This window comes from Pelophylax lessonae (genome assembly GCF_965119305.1).
Source record: "Pelophylax lessonae genome assembly, chromosome: 2".
Lineage (NCBI taxonomy): Eukaryota > Metazoa > Chordata > Amphibia > Anura > Ranidae > Pelophylax > Pelophylax lessonae.
The window spans coordinates 442,077,497-442,101,968 of record NC_138769.1 but is presented as its reverse complement, the minus strand read 5'-3'; the positions used below and the strand labels follow the sequence as shown (position 1 = coordinate 442,101,968).

Genomic DNA, 24,472 nt, shown 5'->3' with positions numbered 1-24,472 from the left:
CAAAAAAATAATAATAATAAAAATAACATTTAAAGCACCCCTGTCCCCCAATTCAAATGCGAACACATACGTTACTCTCACGCACATATGTAAACAGTGATTGCACCACACATATGAGGTATTGTCGCAAACATCAGAGTGAGAGCAATAATTTTAGCACCAGATCTCCTGTGTAACTCTAAACTGGTAAAGGCGTTTAAAGCGACACCTATGGAGAATTTTAAGCACCTTAGTTTGCCCCCATTCCATGGGCGGACGCAATTTTAAAGCGCGACATGTTAGATATCTATTTACTCAGTGTAACATCAGCTTTCACATTATACAAAAAATTGGGGTAAATATTGTGTTTTGTTTATTCATTTAAATGTATTTTTTTCAAAACAATTTCATTTGAAAAACCACTGTGCAAATACCGTGTGACATAAAAAATGACATAAAAAATTGTAACATCCATAATTTTATTCTATAGGGCCTCTGCTAAAATATATATATATATATATATATATATATATATATATATATATATATATATACATATATATACATATATATAATGTTTGGGTGTTCTAAGTAATTTTCTAGCAAAAAAAGTGTATTTTTCAATGTAGGAGCGAAGTGTCAGATTTGCCCCGGAATTGGTTAAAAACTTCAAAACATACTTTTTAATGAATTGGTATGAATAAAATATAATGCATACTAGGTAGACGCAAAATATGACAGCAGCATAGTAATAACTGTTCTGAATTAACAAAGCACAAATTGCATCGGTGTTAGCATATTTAAATAATATGAGCTGCCCTATGCCACAGGGCAGTTCTGGATTACAATTTCATTTCACATGCCATACATGAAAGCGTGAACTGAAACCTATCAGAGACACCTGATAAAAAAGTCATGTGTACATTTCAAAACAGCCAAGAAATTGATATTTCCTTCCTTCAGCATACAGCTTATCATGCTCTTGCTCTCATGTAATAGGTTTCTTTTTTCTGTGAAATTGCAGCAAAATATCAGTTTTTCAGTTGGTACTGCATTTTGTGGTTTATCTCATCTCCTCGTTGGCTTTTAGACACAAATTTACTGTACATAAAATGATATAAAAGCCCTTAATTTAAAAGATTTAAAATTACACATATTTGTGTGTATATATATATATATATATGTTCACAGTTTGTAGTACATGAACTGGTACATATAATCAAGTACATGGGGCTCTCCTGGGAAGGAAGCCTACCCTTGTTGAGGGCATGTGTCCTGGTATGGTTTATAAAGGGGGCTGCTGGCTCCCTGCCCTACATTTCCAGCCAGGTTGCATGCTCACAACAGGGTCTGGAATGGATTTGGGGGGACCCAAAGCTTTCTTTCTTAGAATTACCCCTTAAAATTCATACCAGACCAAAGGGGATTTTGGAAGGGACCTAATGAGGCATGAGGTCCCCTTAAAACTCATATCAGACCCTCATCAAGAATAAGCATCCAGTATACATCCCCAAGGGGAACCCCACACTGTTTACTTGCAAAGTGTTATTCATTCTTTTTTTTTTTTTGACCATAAGAAACCATGACTGCGTGGCCATCAGTATCTTTACAACCAATGATAACTTTGTTTGCTAGGACACAGGCAGCCTGTCTGCATAGCGGCCTTGGTTGCTAGGACACAGGCGGCACAGTGGACAGCCTTTATTTAGTGCTGCCACAAAATAATTGTCTTTCTGCTGCATTAGAATCCAGAGGTTTGCCGGGGGAAAAACTGGCTGTTTAGTTTGCCTGGTCCATGAATCACAAAGTTTGGTAAAAACCCTGCATGGCTGCAAAGACATTCCTTATCCCTATTCATTACTAGCGCTCATCTAAAAATGTACCCCACATAGCTAAACTGAACTTGTCATATTATAGTGTGTTATTTAAAGATTGCTTTAAAGTATTTCTAAGCCCCCTTTTTTTGTAGCACCCTCCTAGATAGGTGCTAGGTTTAGTTGTATTTAGTGCTGGCTCACTGTGTTCAGCGGAGCTGCATTTTTGTTTGCTAGGTAAATTTAGCCTCAGTGTAACCAGTGTGGCTGTTGTTGTGTTATGTAAATTTAGTTGTGCTCACTGTAATTAGTGCAGCTGCATGTGTTTAGTTAGGGCAGGGTTTCAGCTGCTGCTGGCCTGCCTGTTTCCTCTGAATTCCAAAGAGCCGCAGGGCCATCTTACTGAATGGGCATGCTGGGCAGTTGCCCAGGGGCCCCACTTGCCCAGAGGGCCCCACCTGGCCAGTGACCCAGCCCCAGCAAAGCATTAGTCCCAAATCCTGTGTACATCCTGCCGCCAAACTTAGCAGGTGGCAAGCGCCTGTCGGCCCCGTGCTGCTGTCAGGCCACTTGGGCCATGGAGGAGGAGCCCACAACTGCAGGAATGCCTGTCCGCCTCCACAGGAATAGGCACACACAGGATAGTCGAGTCTGACTCCCGTCCCTGTGTGTGTTCACCGGACCCAGCCCCCGTACTTGGAAGCGGTCATTAGCCTTGCACTGCTGTACCAGTAAAAATCGCCTTATCGATAATTTGCAATTTTATTCTCGTGTGTGATTGTGTAGGCGGGGCCCCAGTGCACTGCATTGCCCGGGGCCCTTTAATGCTCTTAAGATGGCACTGAAGAGCCGGAGAACTCTCTGAAACATAGGTGTGAAACAATACAAAAAGCAACATGAATATTTATACAGCCCTGGCCAATCCTAGGGAGGATGGTCCTGAAGGCTGCTGAGAGTCTGTATAAATAGACACATGTATTCTGGATCTTTTCCTTCTGCTGCCATGTGTTTGCTGTTCGTGGGGCCTCAGGTGGTCGACGTTAGAGTCTGGATGCTAAAACTACACTGGGCTGACTGATGGGCTGTCTTCTGAAGATCTAGTCTGGTATCACAGGTGTCACATGGATGTTGAAAGGAGGAAACCAACTTTCCCTGGACATTTGTGAGTACAGATAATGAGTGAGACCTTAGAGACTTTTGGGCTGCTTACACCCCTCTTGAGCTAGTCAGCTGTGTGCTCATTTAAAGGGGATATCGGCTGGTGTCCTGAAGAGCTTAGTCTATCTAGTCCTTTGTGAAGGGAATCTGCTTTTGGTGCTCTAAAGAAAGAAGCCTACTTTTAACTGCTTCTACTACAAGCCAAGTCTACAGTTGGCTTCTGCTTCAGCTTTTCAGAAAGGAGTTTTCTGTCCTCAACCTGTTCTCTTTTTGGAGTGTCCCACTCAACTCTCTCAACCTTATCCCAGTTACTACAAAAAAACCCCACAAAGAACACCCCTAGACTGGTTTTTCAGGCAAAGGGTGAATTTGATTGTGTGCCTGACTGCAGAGCAAGCTACTGGGGAAAGATGGAGTTGTTGTGACGAAACGCATAGGAAGGAGCTTCCAGCGTCATTGTGACACTTCCTGCTAGGTCCGTGGAACGCATAGACAACCCGGATTTCCTGTTTTTTTGCTCATCAAACACTGAACAAATGTAAGTGCATGTCCTTTCGTTCACTGGAATAAGTATTGTGGGATGCCATTGTAGGATGTCATTGTAGGATGTAATTTCTTTTTACATACAACTGAGGAAAAGGGGGTAAACTGGCTATAGGATCAGAAAGCTGAATAAATACATGGATTGGGGTCCTGTTACAAGGGGTTTAATTGTGAAAAATGAGATACCCCCTTGATTGCAATAACATAAGGAGAACACAGAGTGGAGCACCTGCAGTAGATGTGTTACAAGCACAGATAAAAGAGCACCAGTCACCTTAATTTTGGAAATTTAGAAAATTATTTTGGACTAATTATTTCACACCAAGATTTGATAGATAACAGATTGGATGAACGTATCTATCACTGCAGAGTTTATTGTTTACCAATTTCTGGTCACCATAAGAATTTGTCACTTTATTTTAAAATGAATGTGTTGGATATTTAATTGCTGCATTATTTGCACATATTAAAAAGTATTTAAACAATGTTGAACGTTCATATTGATTATATCAATTGTTTCACATAATTATGTGTTTACACACAAAACACAAAGCACCATTTTTAATTAAAGGGAAACACACACTTATACCTAGCAGAGCAGCACCATACCCACTACCTCTTTAATTTTTACTTTGGAAAGAACCTGGGCAATTTCCAGTGACTTCTTTGGGGGTAGCATTACATTTATTTGCAGATAGAGTCATAAAGTTGGGATAGTTTAAAACACTTATGAGGTTTTATTTCTGCCATCTAAATCCTATTGAGGAAATTTCACTTTACTTCCTGTCCTATAGGGTACATGAGGAACTGAGAGGAATTCTCTCCAAAATGAGCGAAATCCTCTTGTAGTTGTCACCGCAGCAAATGGTAAAAGATTTCCCCTCTGATCATGTTCCAGTAAGAACTTAAAATTTTAGATATTCCTTAACTTTCAGTCCTAATAACAAATTTTACTAGAACAGAGTTAATCCCCCAATATAGACAGTAGATATAGTTGTTGGAACATTAACTGATCTATTTAATAAATCTCTTCTAATAGGAGAATTTCCCCATGACTGGGGGAAAGCTAATATTGTACCTATCCACAAGAAGGGCAGCAAGGTAGAAGCTCGCAATTACAGGCCAATTAGTTTAACATCAGTTTTAGTCAATTTAATGGGATCGCTCCTGAAAAGAGGGATCGTTAAATACACAACTTGCTGGACCCAAAGAAGCATGGCTTACAGAGGGCGGATCATGTCAGACTAATCTGTTTTTTTTTTTAGAATGTAAAACGAGCAAACAGTGTGACGAGGCAGTGGGAAAACAAATAGAATTCTAGAATGCATCACTAAAGAAGTTACCAGTAGAAAGAAGGAGGTTCTATATAGAGAGATCTAATTTAGAATACTGTGTCCAGTTCTGGAGACTTACAGAAAGATATTGATAAAATAGAACGAGTCCAGAGATGGGTAATAAAAATGGTGAAAGGTTTGGGGGATAAAAGATATCGAGAGCGACTTCAGGAACTTATCTACAGTCTGTAGAAATTAAGGTAAAGGGGAGACATGATTGAAACCTTTACTAAAACAAATCTTAGGGCTGCGCTAAATAATATATAAAACAATCAAAGAAATAGATAAATAAATAATAACAACAACTGTTTGAACCTCAGTTGTGACAAGTGTGCTATAATAGAGGTAACATGTGAATTAATGATACTTGTGATATAATTAAATGCTTCTTTTAAAAACATAAAGTCCACAAATATGCACATTTTATGTAAATATATTGTGATAATCCTCCCCGCCACAGACATCTGTGTTGTACAGGGGGGCTCTCTCTTCCTTCTCCTTTCGTGCAGTTAAATGTACACATCAATGCGTCACCACGATGAGTGCTCCCCCCCCTGATAGTTGGATTTTCACCTCCAATGACGTGACCTCCCACCTAAGCTTGGTCTAAGAACGCCTTTTTACCTCTCCCTGGCCTGGGAATGAGTACTTGGTTAGCCCCAGTACATACTGCTTGTTTCCTCACTCCATACCTCCACAGTACTGTTGCAATGTCACATATGAAGAAAGAAGTCAATAGTGCTTATTCCCTTAAAAGCATAACTTTATTAAAAACAATGGTATGGGTACTCACATTTTGCTGGAGCTTTCACCGCACCAGACTAAGCATACAAAATATCCTCCAACATCGGTTTCATTCATGCCGTCAAGCTGTCAGTCTACACTCCTGAAAGCTGGTTCTATCTAGCCACCAGGTGCCGTCACTGTCCTTGTCCTTGAGGGGAAAGGAGAAGAAAGAGTGAGCACCCTATACAACACGGATGTCGGTGGCGGGGAGTATTATCACAATATATTTACATAAAATATGCATAATGAAGGACTTTATGTTATCTAAAAGAAGCATTTGATTATATTACAAGTATTATTAATTCACATGTTACCTCTAGTATAGCACAATTGTCAAAACTGAGGTTCCAACAGTTGTTATTATTTATTTATTTATTTATCTATTTCTTTGATTGTTATATCATTATATTATTTAGCGCAGCGCTAAGGTTTGTTTTAGTATGGCACTATATACTTAATGAGATGGTGATCAGGGCTTGCTGATTGAAGTAGTATTGGTCGTAGTAGCTCACAGGAACCTTTGATATTTATGATTGAAACCTTTAAATACATAAAGGGGGTGAATTAGTTTCAGGAAGGCAGTTTTTTCAATATGAAACCAAAATCAAGAAAACGGGGACATAACCTCAAACTTCAAAACTAATCTTAGAAAGGCGGACAAACATAAATCTATAATCAGACAATAACGTAAAAAAAAAAACAAAAAATGGGCAGACTCTATGGACTATTTTTCTCCTATCAATTGTCTATGTTTCTATAACAGCAAAAACAAATATATATGACAGGTTTAATAACCTTTTCCTACTCCAAAAAAAAAAAAAAAAAAAACATTTTGTATTGGGTAGTTGGAATAGGCTTAGAATGTGGATGTAACATTTTCTCAAGCAGCAGGCAGCAGATAAAGACAGATGCTCTCTATATGAAAACAGCATTTTATTTGCAGCAGTCTTACACACCCCTTGCTTAGTCAGTACAGTTCTGCAAAGCCTTCTTACCATTGCATATACATTACAGGTGTAGGCGCTCGGCGACAATAAAATGTATTGTTTTGTATGTTATCTTAATCTTTTATTTACATAAATTCAAAGCAGAGAGGAATTGAATAAGAAAATTACTTTTAAATGTATATAAAGTGTTCCATAAAGACATGGATGAGTGAGTTTGGGGTGGAGGAACTTGACTGGCCTGCACAGAGTCCTGACCTCAATAGAACGCCATTGGGATGAATTAGAGCAGAGACTGGGAGCCAGGTCTTCTCTCCAACATCAGTGCCTAACCTCACAAATGCGCTTCTGGAATATTGGGCAAACATTCCCGTAGACACTCCTAAACCTTGTGGACAGCCTTCCCAGGGGAGTTGAAGCTGTTATAGCTGCAAAGAGTGGGCCAACTCAATATTGAACCCTACGGACTAAGACTGGGATGCCATTAAAGTTCATGTGGGTGTAAAGGAAGGCATCACAAAACTTTTAGTAATATAATGTATATAGCAGTAGGCAGTTTAACTATTTAGCACCTGTTAAAGAAAAATTAAAAAAGTAAAGATCAATTTTGGGTAGACGGAACCTAAGAAAGAAATAAAATATGATGCAGTCAAGAACTTAATGTGATATGTAAAAAAAATGTTTAAATATCAATTGTTTTCAGCAAAATGTATAACTATTTTTTTTTATGTGTGTTTTAGATCGGGGTCTATAAAATCTGAAATAAAGAAATGACATGGTGAAAATAATCATCCAAGCTTACTAAACTCTACTGCTTCATGCTACCTCAGACATCTGCTTTATTAGATCTGCAATGATGTCTGACATGAAATCAAACTGGACAACAAATCTCAGCTATGAATCCTCTTTAAACCTGGACAATGATGCTTCCCAATCGCAACAACCTGTAATGTCTAGAACTGGACACACAGTGGTGGCCATCTTTCTTGGATTTATTCTTGTCTTTGGGTTTCTGAACAACTTTATTGTGTTGATTCTGTTCTGCAAATTCAAAACTCTGAGAACACCTGTCAATATGATGCTGCTAAATATCAGTGTTAGTGACATGCTAGTGTGTGTGTCTGGTACAACGCTGAGTTTTACATCCAGCATTCAAGGTGAATGGATTGGTGGAGATTATGGTTGCCAGTGGTATGGATTTGTCAATTCTTGTTTTGGTAAGTACATCTTTTTTTTACACAAATGTGTTATGTTCTAAAAAATTCTATAGATAGTGATGTGAGTCTCGCGCTATCTAGAGGATAACTTATACATGTGTAACACCCCTTAAAGCTGCGTATACCCGTTCTGTGAACCAGACAGTGTATAAACAAGTTTATGGAGGGGGGAGGTATCGCGCTCCAGGGAAAACTTAAATGGCTCTCACTCAATAGTGAAAAAAATGGTGATACTAAAATGATATAGATCAGCCTAGGTTATCTCTGTGATAGTGTTCAAAATCAATACATATTCCTAAAATTACACACTTAAATATGTAACTTGAAATAAATATAACGATATTGGTGAAATCAATTCCAATATAAAATGTAAAATATATAAAGTGCTCTAGTGCTGCTATCAAAAAAATGAACTTTGCTTTAAACTAATAAACTGAAGGTGAGTAAAGTGACAATTGGTCATACAATGCAAATAAGTAAAAGCAGGTAAATATAAAGTGCTTATTATGAGTGAACAAAAGTGCTTATAGTGTCCAAATAATTTAACCCACATCAGCGGTTTTCCTTCTTTTTTTCTCTTCACTGTTAAACCTCCACCTTTCACCAAATATTAATAGGGGTGCTTCTTAATCCTTAGGACCCCTAAGGGTGTGCTAGCCGCTCACCTCAATATATAAAGGAATGCGCCTTATAGTTATATGGCTCTCCTTTTCCACTCCTCTTCTTACCCACTCCACAGACAGGGGATGGTGATAGCCTCTTATTTGGATCGGGGTGAATACTCTCTGGATATTCCACGGATCTGGAATTCTTCTTTAACCAGTTAGGGGAGAATGTCATCACCAACTGAGAAGGAAGGAACCAGAAGATATAAGGACAGCAGTAAGTCTTGGAAGAATGTGTATCTCTTCATAATTCCTGTATATGCCATGAAAATGTAATCAGTGTCTTGACATAGTAAGGTCCATTCACACCACTGCTCACCAGTAACACATTAGGTGTGTTGGTATGCTGCCATTCATTATACTGTGAGCACCCGACAATGCCAGTCACAGTTCTACCGTGAGCACCCATAAAACATAAACTTACATAGTCTAAAAGGCCTGTCCTTACCTTTAGTGCCAGACAGACATTAGACTGACCCCAGAATTTAACTTGAGGGCATAGCCCATAAAGCAACATCAATTGCTGGCAAGGTCAAAACCACCACACGCAAGTCAAGACACCAGATTGTAGGCTGAGATTACCATATTTAGGATAATTGTTTAAATGAACCCCATAAGGTCTCAATAAATACTGTTATCTCCACCAAGACCCCTGTGGCGAACAACAATGCCACCAATCCTGTGGACAATTTTTAAAAACCTAGGCATTCACCTTTAGTGATGTCGCAAACCTAAAATTCGCCGTTCGCGAACAGCGAACGCGAACATCGGCGAATGTTCGCGAACCGGCGAACCGGGCGAACCGCCATAGACTTCAATAGGCAGGCGAATTTTAAAACACACAGGGACTCTTTCTGGCCACAATAGTGATGGAAAAGTTGTTTCAAGGGGACTAACACCTGGACTGTGGCATGCCGGAGGGGGATCCATGGCAAAACTCCCATGGAAAATTACGTAGTTGACGCAGAGTTGTGTTTTATTCCATAAAGGGCATAAATCACCTAACATTCCTAAATTGTTTGGAATAACGTGCTTTAAAACATCCAGTGTGTGTATACGATCAGGTATATTGTATCAATCAGGTAGTGTAAGGGTTACTCAAAATCAGATTGGAATCCTGCGAGCTACCCCCCTAATCTAGATTTTACAACTGCCGCAAACACCTCACTCCTCAGAAAGTGCTCTGTGCTATATAAATACAATAAATAGTGTTGCGCAACAGTAAAAATCTGCCTAGTTGCTATTTCAACGATATTGGTGACCAATCCAGATTGTACTGTGTATGGTGTGCTATCCAAAAATATAAAATAAAATAAAATAAACCTGTGTGATATAAATTGTTTCGTGAAAAGTCAATGTTTTCATGTGATTCCAATGCTGAGTATATCAATAAATGTGTAAGCCGCTTCAATAATCATACAGTGTTACCAAATATAAAGTGCTGTTTTCAACAATTTATATCACACAGGTTTATTTTATTTTACATTTTTGGATAGCACACCATACACAGTACAATCTGGATTGGTCACCAATATCGTTGAAATAGCAACTAGGCAGATTATTACTCTTATTTATTATATTTATAGTGTAAGGGTTACGCCCGCTTCACAGTGACAGTCTGACCAAACTCTGACATACAAAACTCCCCATTGTCATGGACATGCAATAAATGTCTGGTAGTTTACCTGTCCCTCCTGATCCTTCCTCATTCCTCATGTCTGCATTAAGGGCCAGACTATTCCTTCTGGCTGTTTTTATCATCTCTCCTCCCTGTTTGGCTCCACCCCAGGCCATTACAGGAAGTCTATATTAACCAGTGCACTGCAGGCCAGCTAGCTTTGCTGTTCCCTGTTGCTAGTTTCCTGTTTCCTGTGTGCTTGATCTACTGTGTACCGACTTTGGCTTGTCTCTGACTGTTCCTGTTTGGCTGTTACCCCGACCTCGGCTTACCCATCACCATTCCATGTGTCCTGAGTGGCTGCTTCCCTTCTCTCCCTACGGAGCGTGACCTGGGGGACCCCAGGGGCCGCGACCTGGGCCCAGCTGCAGCCAAGTCCATCCTCACCACTAGAACACCTGCTGGGTCTTAGACTCCGCGCCCTGGGGAATCTTGGGCTCATGTTCCGGTCCATCCGCAGCAGTCTGCTATCGGGTTCACTACCTTGCGCTGCGCCCCTGCCTCCAACAGGGTGCAGTTGTCACCTGGCCATTGGCCAACAGTCAGTCAGTCCATTTGCACAACCGCAAACTCCCCATTTGCACAAGGTTGGATATCAAGCTAGCCATGTCCCGTTCCTTGTCCTCACTGACGTCATTGAAGGTCTCTTCCTCCACCCAGCCATGTACAACACCAAGGGTCCCCGAAAGGTGACAACAAGCCCCCTGGGACGCCTGCTGTGGTTGGTCTTCCACCTCCTCAAAGCCACCTTCCTCCTCTGACTTCTCTTCTTCAGACTCCTCTCTCTGCGTTGCCACAGGTCTAGCAATCGACAACGACAAGGCTGCTTCTGGTGGTGATGGGGACCACAACTCTTCCTCTTCATGCTCATCTACGGCCTGATCCAGCACTCTTCGCAGGGCACGCTCCAGAGAAAACGCATATGGGATGAGGTCGATGATGTTGCCTTGGGTTCGACCGACCAGGTTTGTCAGGACGCATGAGCCTACAGCCATTGTGCATGAGCATTCAGTAACGCGGCCAAAAAATACCCAGCTCCGCAGAGGCTGTCCTCTTTTTTTTTAATTAAAGAAAATTAATGTTTTTTCTATGAAAAATTATCATGCTGATCGCTTTTGGTCTGTTCACAATGAAGCAACGACCTTATCATCTGGGGTGTGCCAACATTGCCAACACACTCCTAGAGGTGATTGCTTCATTGTGATATGCAAGCCCCTTCACCACAACAAGGTAACGATAACGAAGGGGAATTGACACATGTATGTGCCTTTTTTTTTTTTGTTTTTTTGCAGCCACAGTGTAGCACCAGAGGCCAGAAAAATTAGGCATGTACACATGCATGAAAAAATAGGTATTGTTGCATACCGGAAAAATTGAGGTTTTCAAGGCAGAAAGTGCACTAAAACATTGCGGCTTGAACCGTAGTTGGTGGCGGAGACGTCACGCAAGTCATCTGGCATGCAGAGATTAAATACAGCAGCGTGTGGACCATTTTTAGCCCAAGGCATCTCAGAGTCATCAGGCCTTTTTTAGTCAAATGCATCCCCCACTGTCAGTCCCTTCGGGATCCATGCCTCATTCATCTTAATAAAGGTGAGGTAATCGAGACTTTTTTGACCTAGGCGACTTCTCTTCTCAGTGACAATACCTCCTGCTGCGCTGAAGGTCCTTTCTGACAGGACACTTGAAGCGGGGCAGGCCAGAAGTTCAATGGCAAATTGGGATAGCTCAGGCCACAGGTCAAGCCTGCACACCCAGTAGTCAAGGGGTTCATCGCTCCTCAGAGTGTCGATATCTGCAGTTAAGGCAAGGTAGTCTGCTACCTGTCGGTCGAGTCGTTCTCTGAGGGTGGACCCCGAAGGGCTGTGGCGATGCGTAGGACTAAAAAAGCTCCGCATGTCCTCCATCAACAAGACGTCTGTAAAGCGTCCTGTCCTTGCCGGCGTGGTTGTGGTGGTAGGAGGAGGATTACTTTCACCTCTTCCCCTGTTGGATTCCCGTTGTGCTGTGACATCACCCTTATATGCTGTGTAAAGCATACTTTTCAACTTATTTTGTAGCTGCTGCATCCTTTGCGCCTGCCGGTAATTAGGTAACATATCAGAGACTTTCTGCTTATACCGGGGGTCTAGTAGCGTGGCCACCCAGTACAGGTCGTTCTCCTTCAGCCTTTTTATACGAGGATCCCTCAACAGGCATGACAGCATGAAAGACCCCATTTGCACAAGGTTGGATGCCGAGCTACTCATGTCCAATTCCTCGTCCTCACTGATGTCATTGAAGGTGTGTTCTTCCCCCCAGCCACGTACAACACCACGGGTACCAGATAGGTGACAACGAGCACCCTGGGATGCCTGCTGTGGTTGGTGTTCCTCCTCCTCAAAGCCACATTCCTCCTCTGACTCCTCTTCCTCAGACTCCTCTTCCAGTGTTGCCGCAGGTCCAGCAAGCGATGGTAAGGCTGTTTCTGGTGGTGATGGTGACCACAACTCTTCCTCTTCCTCTTCACGCTCATCTACGGCCTGATCCAGCACTCTTCGCAGGGCACGCTCCAGGAAGAAAACATATGGGATGATGTCGCTGATGGTGCCTTCGGTGCGACTGACTAGCTTTGTCACATCCTCAAAAGGACGCATGAGCCTACAGGCATTGCGCATGAGCGTCCAGTAACGTGGCAAAAAAAATACCCAGCTCCGCAGAGGCTGTCCTAGCACCCCGGTCATACAAATACTCATTGACCGCTTTTTCTTGTTGGAGCAGGCGGTCGAACATTAGCAGTGTTGAATTCCAACGTGTCGGGCTGACAGTCACTGGCACCCAGGCAACTGCAATTATAAAAAAAATATATATTTTTTTACTTTGCAAGCTGCTGTGCCACCTTATATATCAGTGGTGGGTGGGCAGTGGCACAGTACACTCTCTGTGGACCTGACAGTCACTGGCACCGAGGCAACTGCAATTATAAAAATAATATATATTTTTTTTACTTTGCAAGCTGCTGTGCCACCGTATATATTAGTGGTGGGTGGGCACGCAGTGGCACTGCAGTGGGCACAGTACACTCTGTGGACCTGACATTCACTGGCAGCCCAGGCAACTGCAATAATAAAAAATATTTTTTTTTTTTCAATTTGCAAAAAGATGCTGTGCCACCGTATATATATCAGTGGTGGGCAGTGCACTGCAGTGGGTACAGTGCACTCTGTGGACCTGACACAGCACTCACTGCAATTATGACAGAGGAAAAAAAATATATTTTTTAAAATGCAAGGTACTGTGCCTGTGCCACCCGAAATGAGTGTGGTGTGCACACAGTACAGTCTGTGGTGGGTCTGTGGCCTCTCACACACAGCGGGCAGGCAACTGCAGTGTACAATAGATAGATATATATATATATATATATATATATATAAAAAGAAAAAACTCAATTACCAGCCCTTAAAAGGGCTTTTGGGGACACTAGATATATATATATATATATATATATATATAAATTACACAAATACCAGCCCTTAGAAGGGCTTTTTGGGGTGCTGTCAGGATGCTGTCCTTACAGCAGTAGTGGACCAAGAACACTGCAAGACCAGGAACACTGACTAACAACTGTCCCTAGCTTAACAGCAGCAGCAGCAGCAGCTCTCCCTGCTCTCACTAACACACACTGCTTCAGAATGATCTAAGATGGATGCTGCCCTTGCTTATTTATAGGAGGTTGGAGGATGTGGGAGGGAGGTATGCTGATTGGCTGGAAATGTGCCTGCTGACTGTGAAGTTCAGGGTCAAAGTTTGCCTCAATGATGTATTATAGGGGGCGGACCGAACATCGCATATGTTTGCCCGCAGCGGCAAACGCGAACATGCTAAGTTCGCCGGGAACTGTCCGCCGGCGAACAGTTCGGTACACCTTTATTCACCTTGCGGTGAAAAAGCTCCAAACAAGAAATAGAAACAAGAACAAAGTATGCGACGAGCCAAAACCAGAAAAAGGGGACAATGTTGGACCAAACGATAGATTGGTAAAAGTGTCACAACATCGAGCAAATCACATGCTTAACTGGGGAGATTGAACCTACAGACCGGTAATGCCCATATTTGTTCCCTATACATGAATGATAAGAATGAAGGGACCTAAAACCAATTGTCTCAGGTAATACCAGCAACCCAGGGAAGGCCATGAAAACTGCAACAACGAATTCTTCCAACTGCAAAGGAAAATTCTCCCAACAGTGTCAAAATTCAGCGTGGTAAGAGGCCCAATAAAGGAAGGAGTCAGCGATGATCTAAAGTAATGCTGGAGAGAAACATTAAATCAGAACAAAAGGTGAGGACGAACATATAGCAGAAATTTTGAAATTATTCCTGTCTACCTAAAAGCCATCTCTCTCATCCGAAAAACCCATACCATGGGCAGCAATGGCTGCACCAATGAGGAAATAGTGTGTAGGAAAAATCAGTAGGAGGCAAGACCAGCTGGGAAAGGAAAAGTCGGAAGACACGAAAATATTGGAATTTGCTAAGGTTGGAGGAATCAGCGTGAGATAAAAACAAAGAATTCCGTGATTAGCACATTCTCTAAATTACTACCAACTGAGCATTTGTCCTTGGCAATGCGTTCACTTATCTTAAAGGTGCCAAAGAATGCTCAAGAAAAGGCATTTAGAAAAAAGAGCCCTAAATGCAAAAACCGACAGAGGGCCAAATGGAGAAGTTGTTGCTGAAAAACCTTCTTATACATGAATGACTGTAGAATTCATTAGTGAACTAGAAAGTTTTTTTATTCTTTCATTTTTGTATGACTGCCACTGTACAAACCACCAGCTATGAATTATTTTTCCAATTTTTTAGCAATATATTCTTTACACTTTTGACAAATCTGTACGCAACTTTTTCTGTTTGATGCTAATAATCAAACTAAACTTTAATTTTTTTTAGCTAAGCCTGATTGGCATTTGACATTTCCTTTCAATAGTTATACATGTGTCACTTTTTAGGTGTGCAATTATTTTAATTGGACTGGTTCCTTTTTTAACAGCAGCATGTAAGAAAATTCAGTCTACAAATACCGCTTGCTGCAGAGCTCTGCTGGTATTTTCCTTAAATTGTTCACTTGGGTCTTATAAATTGCAAATAACACATTTGAACATTTTACCAGCTGGTTAAAACTGCAGTTACCTCCTACACTTTAATTTTAGTATTCGATTTTCTGTTAAGTTGAATGTAGATAAGGCTAGTTGCCTCTCTGCCTCTCTTTGATTTTATTTTACTGCATTAACAAGTGAATAACATTTTTATAAACTTGTTTTTCCTCTCTTGTTTGTAACATGGCTTTACTGTATTGATCATCACATACTCATAAACAGGGTTGCCAGCCATCAATAGTTTTTAGACTGTGAAAAAAAAAAAAAACATCTGCTTACTCCTGCAAATACATAATGACAGCAAGCATCAATAAAAAAAAAAAAAAGTTTTAGGTGTTGGAACACAGAGCATTCCAGCATCCATCACTTCAATTATGTCAGCACTGTCATAGTTACATAGTTACATAGTTAGTGAGGTTGAAAAAAGACATCAGTCCATCCAGTTCAACCTATGATGTGTGTGCGTGTTTGCTTTTAACCGTACATTGTATACCCCTGTATGTTGTGGTCTCTAAGGTGCCCATCTAATAGTTTTTTGAAACTATCAATGCTCCCTGCTGATACGACTGCTTGTGGAAGAGAATTCCCCATCCTTACCGCTCTTACATTGAAGAACCCCGTACGCATTTTAAGGTTAAACCGCCTTTCCTCTAGTTTTAGTGAGTGGCCACGTGTCTTATTGTATCTCCTTTCTCTGAATAGTTTGTTCCTTATGCTAGGGTCGCCAGTACAGAATTTGTACATTGATATCATATCCCCTCTCAAGCGTCTCTTCTCCAGAGAGAATAGGTTCAGTGCTTGTAGTCTTTCCTCATAGCTGATGTCCTCCATTCCCCTTATTATTTTTGTTGCCCTTCTCTGGACTCTTTCCAATTCCAGCACATCCTTCCTGAGGACCGGTGCCCAGAACTGGACAGCATACTCCAGATGTGGCTGGACCAGAGTCTTGTAGAGAGGGAGAATAATCTCTTTATTTCTGGAGTGAATCCCCTTTTTTATACATCCCAGTATTCTGTTGGTTTTGCTTGCAGCGGCTTGGCATTGCATGCCACTGCCAAGCCTGTTGTCTACCAGTACCCCCAAGTCTTTTTCCATCCTAGACTCACCCAGAGGTTCCCCCCCTAGTGAGTAGCTTGCTTTCTGGTTTCTGGCCCCCAAGTGCATTACTTTACATTTTTCAACATTAAACCTCATCTGCCATGTAGTTGCCCACCCCATTATTTTGTTCAGGTCTGTTTGTAAGGTTTCCACATCCTGCATAGAAGATATTGGCATGCTTAGTTTAGTATCATCCGCAAATACTGAGATTGTACTAGATATCCCCTCCTCTAGATCATTTATGAATAAATTAAACAGGATTGGTCCCAGGGCAGAACCCTGGGGGACCCCACTTTCCACACCCGCCCAATCCGAGTACTCCCCATTAATCATCACCCTCTGGACTCTCCCCTGGAGCCAGTTCTCTATCCAGGTACTCACCTTATCGTCCATACCTACCTTCCTTAATTTGTACAGTAAGCGTTTGTGGGGAACGGTGTCAAAGGCCTTTGCAAAGTCCAGATACACCACATCCACAGGCTTACCTTTATCTAGGTGGCAGCTCACTTCATCGTAGAAGGTTAATAGATTGGTTTGGCAAGAACGATTTTTCATGAATCCATGCTGATTACTACTAATAATACAGTTTTCATTACTAAAGTCCTGTATGTGGTCCCTTAACATCCCCTCCAAAATCTTGCAGACTACAGATGTTAGTCTGACCGGCCTATAGTTACATCTCGGCCCCTTTTTAAATATTGGTACCACGTTGGCTTTTTTCCAATCAGCGTGCACCATACCCGTCTGTAAACTATCCTTAAAGATCAAGAATAATGGTCTGGCAATCACCTGGCTGAGCTCCTTAAGAACCCTCGGGTGCAAGCCATCCGGTCCCGGTGATTTATTTATGTTAAGTTTCTCTAGTTTAGTTCTAAGTCTATCTTCTGTTAGCCATGGCCGTATTTCCTGAGGTGTGTTGTTTAGTTCGGCCTTACAAGCTAGGTTCGTGTAGCCCCCCGATTCTTTTGTGAAGACTGAAGAGAAGAAATTATTTAACACTTCCGCCTTTTCTCTGTCCTCAGTGGCCATATTTCCTTTGTCATCTTTTATGGGGCCAATGTGTTCTGGCCTCGCTTTCTTACTGTTTATATACTTAAAGAACTTCTTGGGGTTCTTTTTACTCTCCTCCGCTATATGTCTCTCGTGTTCTATTTTAGCCGCCCTGATTTCATCTTTACATTTCTTATTACACTCTTTGTAATGCTTAAATGCCGCCAATGACCCCTCAGTCTTGTATTTTTTGAAGGCCTTTTCTTTAGCACTAATATGCATTTTCATGTTGGAGTTTAGCCACCCAGGGTTTAGTTTTGCTCTTTTAAATTTATTTCCCTTTGGAATGCACTGGTCAATCCCCTTGTTAAGTATGCTCTTGAAGCATTCCCATTTTTCCTCCGTGTTCTTTGTTCCCAGGGTTCTATCCCAATTGATATTTTCTAGCAGCGAGCGCAGTTTTGGGAAATTGGCTCTTTTGAAATTCAGCGTCCTTATATTACCCCTCTGCTTCCTATTACTGTAATTAATAATGAAACTTATTGACCTATGGTCACTGTTTCCTAAGTTGCCCCGTATTTCTATATCCGTGAGCAGGTCTGTGTTGTTGGTACCCACGTGTACCATGACAGCTGGGTCTTCCCCAGCCCCACCCAGTAATCTGTCCACCCGATCCACGATGTGCTGTCAGGTGGGGTGATCTCCTGCCCAGCAGTGAAAGTATAGTTTCACCTTACATGTCACAGAGAAGCAAAAGCATGAGATCAAGTAACACCACTGCTCAGAAGGGGAACAATAGGCAGCTTGCTCATAAATTCAGGGCCAAGTTTCTACTTGTTATCCAAACCCTATTTAACTACTGTGCACTGTTTTTAGCTCATTTATCAAAAAAAATATAATAAGGATAAGCATAGTTGTAGCCATAATTTTCTTCTTCCTCTGTAAAAAGCTAAAGATGTACCAAAACTATGATTACCAATGTATACTTCTAAACTGCAAAATTTCGGGTTCGCATTGTCTGGTCTACTGACATTAAAAATATATCTATCTGTATCAAGAAATGTATCATTCTGATATCTTTCTGATCTAATAAATATATAAAGATGTGGTGTGTATTAATAAAAAGATTCATAGTATTAATAAATGTATAATATATATTGCTTTTACTGAAAAGCTGGTTGCCATCTAAGAAGTAAACAGTATCAAGCCTACAGCTGCAGCTGCGAGTTTGTTTTAACCTCCTGAATACTACTGAATGACGAACACATCCAATCTCGACTCTACACTCACCAAGAATAATAGTTCTGGTATCTGCCACTAGATGTAAATAAAGGCGTTGGGTATACACAGGGAAGTAACTGACCAAATATGGCCATTTTCACATACATAGCCTATATATGACCATGTGGCTATGTTCATTACCCAAATATGGCCATGTGGCCATGTCCACTAATTAAATATGGTTAAGTGGAAGCACACCATCCACTATCCCTGCCCTTACCCCACTTTCCCTGGCCTTATGTTTAGCAAATGAATGGGCCAGGTGACATCACTGGTTTCCAAGGACATGGCAGGTGCTGGCTCCAACTGCTGCATCCCTAACAACCATTGACAGTGGAGGAAGGAACCTCCCATATATACAAACCATGGAAAAAAGCACTAATATATATCCTTTTTGGCACCTGCCAAACAAGCTAAAAATCTGCCATTCTAAAACCTGGACAAGCAAAAGTTCAATTTTTGAACTGAAACAATTGCTTATCCCTTGCAGATACTGTATATTATCTGGTCATAAATAACTACTCATTCAAGTATTGCTATCGATAAATGCTTGGTTGCCAGCAAATTAAGTTAAACTCAGCGCTGCTTCCGCGTGCTACATTGCATTTGTTATATATGTGAACACAAATAGATAACGTGCCAGTGCATTCATCAAAAATTAGTATTCCATAACTGCGAGTAAAGTGCCAGTGTTCAGCTGGCAACTACTAATTTTTGATGAATGCACTGGCACTTTAAATATTTGTGTTCACATATATAACATATGCAATGTAGTATGTGGAAGCAGTGCTGAGTTTAATTTAATTTGCTGACAGCTGATGAGGTTTAATGACCTTTCACCACAGCAGCAGCTCCAATCACCTTTGATATATATATTTTTTTTTATTTATCACTGTAAGGTTGGTGTATAATAGCAGCTTTATTATTTTACACATTTCTTGATTTATCACCACAAGGTTGATATATATTTAACAAGTGCAAACAACACTTAGCCATAGCGTGGGTAAAAACACTTTTTCATTATAAACGCTTGGCGTTTCTATGAAAGCTAAATATCTAGGGGGGCCAATGCCCTATCTATGGAAAAGGCCAACCATGCAAATCATCAGTCTTTTTTATATTGAAATACTGATGTGTTATTTAAAGCTGGAAAAGGAATGAAGACTGATGCCTTTTGGCATACTTGAAACAGAATGTTTGCAATTTGAGGTTTATTTCATCATTCAAGACTGATATATATACATTTTTCTTTTTATATGGTGATGTGAGTTCTGAATGTGTTTGGAATGAAACATACAGGCCTTAACAAAGAATGGTCCGCTTTATAATGGTAGCTAGCATCCAAGGTTATTGCTAGGATTCCTATTATAACATAAATTGTGCAGCGCTCAAATGTTAAAGTGAGTACAATGGGATATTACTAAATGTACTCACTTTAACATTTGAGCGCTGCACAATTTATGTTATATTTGGTTGCCATCACAGTCTGTTGGAGTGTCAGCGGCTATTTGTTCACTATTTTTGTTAGCGCAGTATTTTTTACCACAATTTAGGATTCCTATTAGACATTTTTTTTTGTCTTTTGAGTCAAATAACTTTATATTTAGACAAATACCAGGGTACTAACATATATAAGGATATAAATGTGAAAGACTTTTCATAATATGTCATAGAATCAATGAGGACAATACATGAAAAAGAGATCAAAGCAGTGCAATGGAAAGATAACGTACAGTATATGGTACAAAATAGTAGACTGGAACAGAGTGGGATGTAACAGACCCTTTTATATGATTCTGCAATGAAAAACAGGATAGGGAAAGGAAAAAGAAGAAAAATAGAAAAGACCAGAGAAGCACTCGAAAGCCACCACAAAAAGAGATATAATACATGCCCCAGGGAAACCATTAGAAGGGTGGACACATTATACTCCTACTAGAGTTCAAAAAGCGGCTATAAACCTGCCAACAGGTCCATGTAGTGCATACTTTCTTGGGGTCCAAACTATCTTCTGCAGCCAGTGTTTCCATGTCATGATATCGTTAAGAATCTGGGCACACTCCAAAAGGTGAAGGAGTGAACAAGATTTCCATTGACAGGATATAGCTACCTGGGCTGCTAATAAGCAATGCCTAGGGATGCCCTTTTTGATTTTGGAAATGGACCCAACAATCAGCGACTGCAGGGTGACCTCGGGAGTGGCCTGGATGTCAGACATACAAATAGAGTTATAAGATGTAAATATGCTTCCTTTCAAATCTTGATGTGTCCGTGGGACCCAAACCATCTTTCCCAAATCGACCCTGCTTTGTGAGCACTCAATCTCCACCCAACTCTTAACTTCCTTATCTGCTATTTGCACTATGGATATTGCCTGATAGTATTTTTTAAAATCAGGCACAGGTAACCCCCCTATTCCTTTTCCTTTTGCTAATACTGCGGAAGAAATTCTGGGATGTTTATGTACCCATATATATTTTAATACCATTGCCCTTAATTTCCTGAAATAAACCTGGGGAAGAGCAATTGGAACCATTTGGAATATATATATATATACAAGCTTGGGAATGATGTTCATTTTTAACGCATTCATTCTGCCCAGCCATGAGAGAGGTCTATGTCTCACGGAGTTCAGCTGTTCCTTCACCCTATTAAGCATTGGAACATAGTTGACCTTATACAAAGTCGCAGGAGATGTGGTTAGTTTAATTCCCAAATATCCCAATTCCTCTTTACACCATATGAAGGGGAATTTAGGCTGTATTGCCTGCTGTTCTCTTTTTGGTATTGTAATATTTAAAATTTCCAATTTAGCTACCGTATTTATCGGCGTATTACACGCACCGGCGTATAACACGCACCTCATTTTAAAAAGGAAATTTCAGGAAAAAAACTTAAATTTCACACACTAGCTATCAGGCAGTGTTTCTTTGCTCCCCCCCTGGCAGACTTCTTTTAATACTCTGGTCCCCTTAAAAATCAATGCACACTGCTATAAAACCAGGAGTAGGGACAAGTTAATAAACAAAAGCAACCCACTCACCCAGCGCTGACTCAAATACAATTAAATAAAAAGTTGTTAAATAAAAAACAACATACAAAATAGCATAAAGCTAATATCAAGCTGCTGCTATAAATAAAGGTCAAATCTAAACAAGGTTGCTGCCTTTTGCAGAGAGGGGGGGTCAGCTAGCTAGTGTACCGTACTTGTCACATACTTAAATTCCTGTCATTAAAACTGCTTGTACCTCCTTGTTAGCAGTCAAACTCTCGCAAGTCTGCAAACTCTCGCGAGCAGTGCAGAGCGTTACCGTGGTTACGCTCCGACGGCCGCGAGAATTACTAGTGTGACTGTATTCCCCTGTAGCAGAGGAAGGCTGCTGGATGTCTGGAATGCCGCACTGTTCAAGAAGACATCCACTTGCACATTGTGTGACATGTTCCCCTGTAGCAGAGGAAGGCTGCCGGAGGACTATTGCAATGCACGCCGATGACATCCACTCTCCTTACATTGCGCCGCCATGCGATATGTACGGGTATGGCTCCTTAACATTATATCGGCGTATAACACACACACATCATTTGCACTCAATTTCCAGGGGGAAAAAGTGTGTGTTATACGCCGATAAATACGGTATATTGATTGTAAAGTTTGATAGCTTCCCATATCTCCCCAGTTCCTGCAGCACTATAGATAATGTTAGCCTAGGGTTGGAGATAAAAAATAGCACATCATCAGCATATGCGGCTACCTTATACATCCTTCTCCCTACTCTCACCCCTCTAATATCTGAATTTTTACGAATTGCTGCCAACAGAGGTTTCATGGCTAAAACAAACAACATTAGGGAAAGGGGGCATCCTTGCCTGGGCCCATTGAATAGTTTGAAGGAGAGGGACAAACTGCCATTCACTTTTATTCTTGCCATTGGGTGGTAAAAAAAGGCAGAGATCCTTCGTACCATCCTATCACCAATACCTGGATGTCTCAAAGTTTCTAACATGAAGCCCCAATCGACCCTGTCGAAGGCCTTTTCGGCATCTATCGACAGTAATATAACCGGGATCCCCTTCTCTCTCACTTTGTAGATCGAAATTAGTGACTTAAGGCTGTTGTCCCTCCCCTCCCGACCAGTCAGGAAACCAACTTGATTATTATAGATCCATCTTGGCAATACAGGTTTTTATCTTTCTGCTATTATTTTAGCAAAATTTTTTATATCTGTGTTTAAAAGAGAAATGGGTCTATAACTCTTCGGTGCCATAGGGTCCTTCCCTGCCTTCAAAATAAGGGTTATATGAGCAAGCAAGGACTCCTCTCTCAAGTTCTCCCCTTTTCATAGTGTGTTGAAGTATTCACATCATTTGGGGACAAGAATTATTTGGAACCTTTTATAATGCAGAATGGAGTACTGATCATGACCAGGGCTCTTCCCCAGGGCCATATTCTTTAGTGCCCTACTTACCTCTTCATGTGTGATTGGGGCCTCCAATTCTTTTAACTCGTGTCTAGATATCCTTGGGAGGTCAAGCTCCCACAGATATTCCCACACGTCCAAGTCCTCCTTTACTCTCTCCCTACCCTCCTCTTTCTGTCTAACATTATAAAGCTGACTGTAGTATGAGTGGAATAGCCCAGCAATTTCTGGGGATGAATGTACTATTTCCCCTTGCTTGTTTTTAATTTTGGGGATATAGGATGTATTTTTTTTCTCCCAAATACTTTTGCCAGCCATTTTCCAGGTTTGTTTTTTCATTGGTATTTTTCTTTTGTGACTATATGAAATGCGTTTTTTGTCTCTTGTTCCATAAGTGCTACTAATTCCCCTCTCTTCTCAATTAACTCTCGCTTCTCTGGGATACCTTTGGGTCTAGTTTGTTGTTCCAGCATATGAATCTCCCTAAGTAGGTGGTTCATCCTCTCCTTCTTTTCCCTCTTTTTTTGTGTCCCAATGCTTAATAATATCCCCCTTACATAGGCTTTATGTGACTCCCAAAGGGTAGCTTGTGAGATCTCTGATGTATCAATAATAGAAAAAACTACTAATGGAGCATGGTCGGAAAGTGTAATGGTCCTAATAGTCGCATCTTTAAGGGAGACTAATAGATATTATTAAGATATAATCAATCCTTGAGTAAGACCCATATACTGTAAGTATAGTCTCTGAGCTCCGGATGTCTAATCCTCAAAGCGTCCACTAACTGATACTCCCCCGGTAATCTCCTAATTTCGTTCTGCCTTTGTAGTGGGAGACGGGAAAAACCGTTGATGGACCCATATGCGGATCCAAACCCATATTAAAGTCTCCCAATACAATAAGCATCCCTTCTTTAAATGTCATCAGTCTTTTAAAAATCTTTCTCAAGAACTTATTTGGCTCTCTATTAGGGGAGTAAATATTTGCAATATTACACTCCATGTTAAATAGCCTACCCTTCATAAACAAAAACCTCCCCTTTAGGATCTGCCAGCTGCTCCTTTAGTGTAAACACAGTACCTCTATCAAATCCAATTACCACTCCCTGGGAGTTGCTCGAAGCCAAATCGCCATAAAACCACTTAGGGAAAAGGTGAGATGACAATTTGATCCCTGAGACATGTGTAATATGAGTCTTTTGTAAACAAACCACTCCAGCCCCATAGTCGTGCAGTTCTTTATTCACCTTATGTCTTTTGCTGAGGGAATATAAAGCCTCTAACATTATATGACACTAGATTTATCAGGGCCATGAGCGAATAAAGGAGCAGCTGTCATATCTTTTTCTGGTAAAAAATCCTGCTAGAAGAGGGGAGAGTTAAAAAAAAAAAAAAACACCCATCCCATCACCCTTCCTAAGAAGGTTATC

General features: G+C 40.9%; 1 protein-coding gene across 1 annotated transcript in view; it reads left to right on the top strand.

Annotated features, from left to right (window-relative positions):
• LOC309546977 (pinopsin-like) overlaps window positions 1-24,472 on the top strand; it is a 265,613-nt gene that overhangs the window by 87,808 nt on the left and 153,333 nt on the right. Inside the window, exon 2 of the mRNA XM_082246745.1 lies at window positions 7,299-7,775. Within this exon, the coding sequence (XP_082102871.1) occupies window positions 7,412-7,775 (364 nt within the window). The 5' untranslated portion in view covers window positions 7,299-7,411. The remainder of the gene's footprint in view (window positions 1-7,298; window positions 7,776-24,472) is intronic.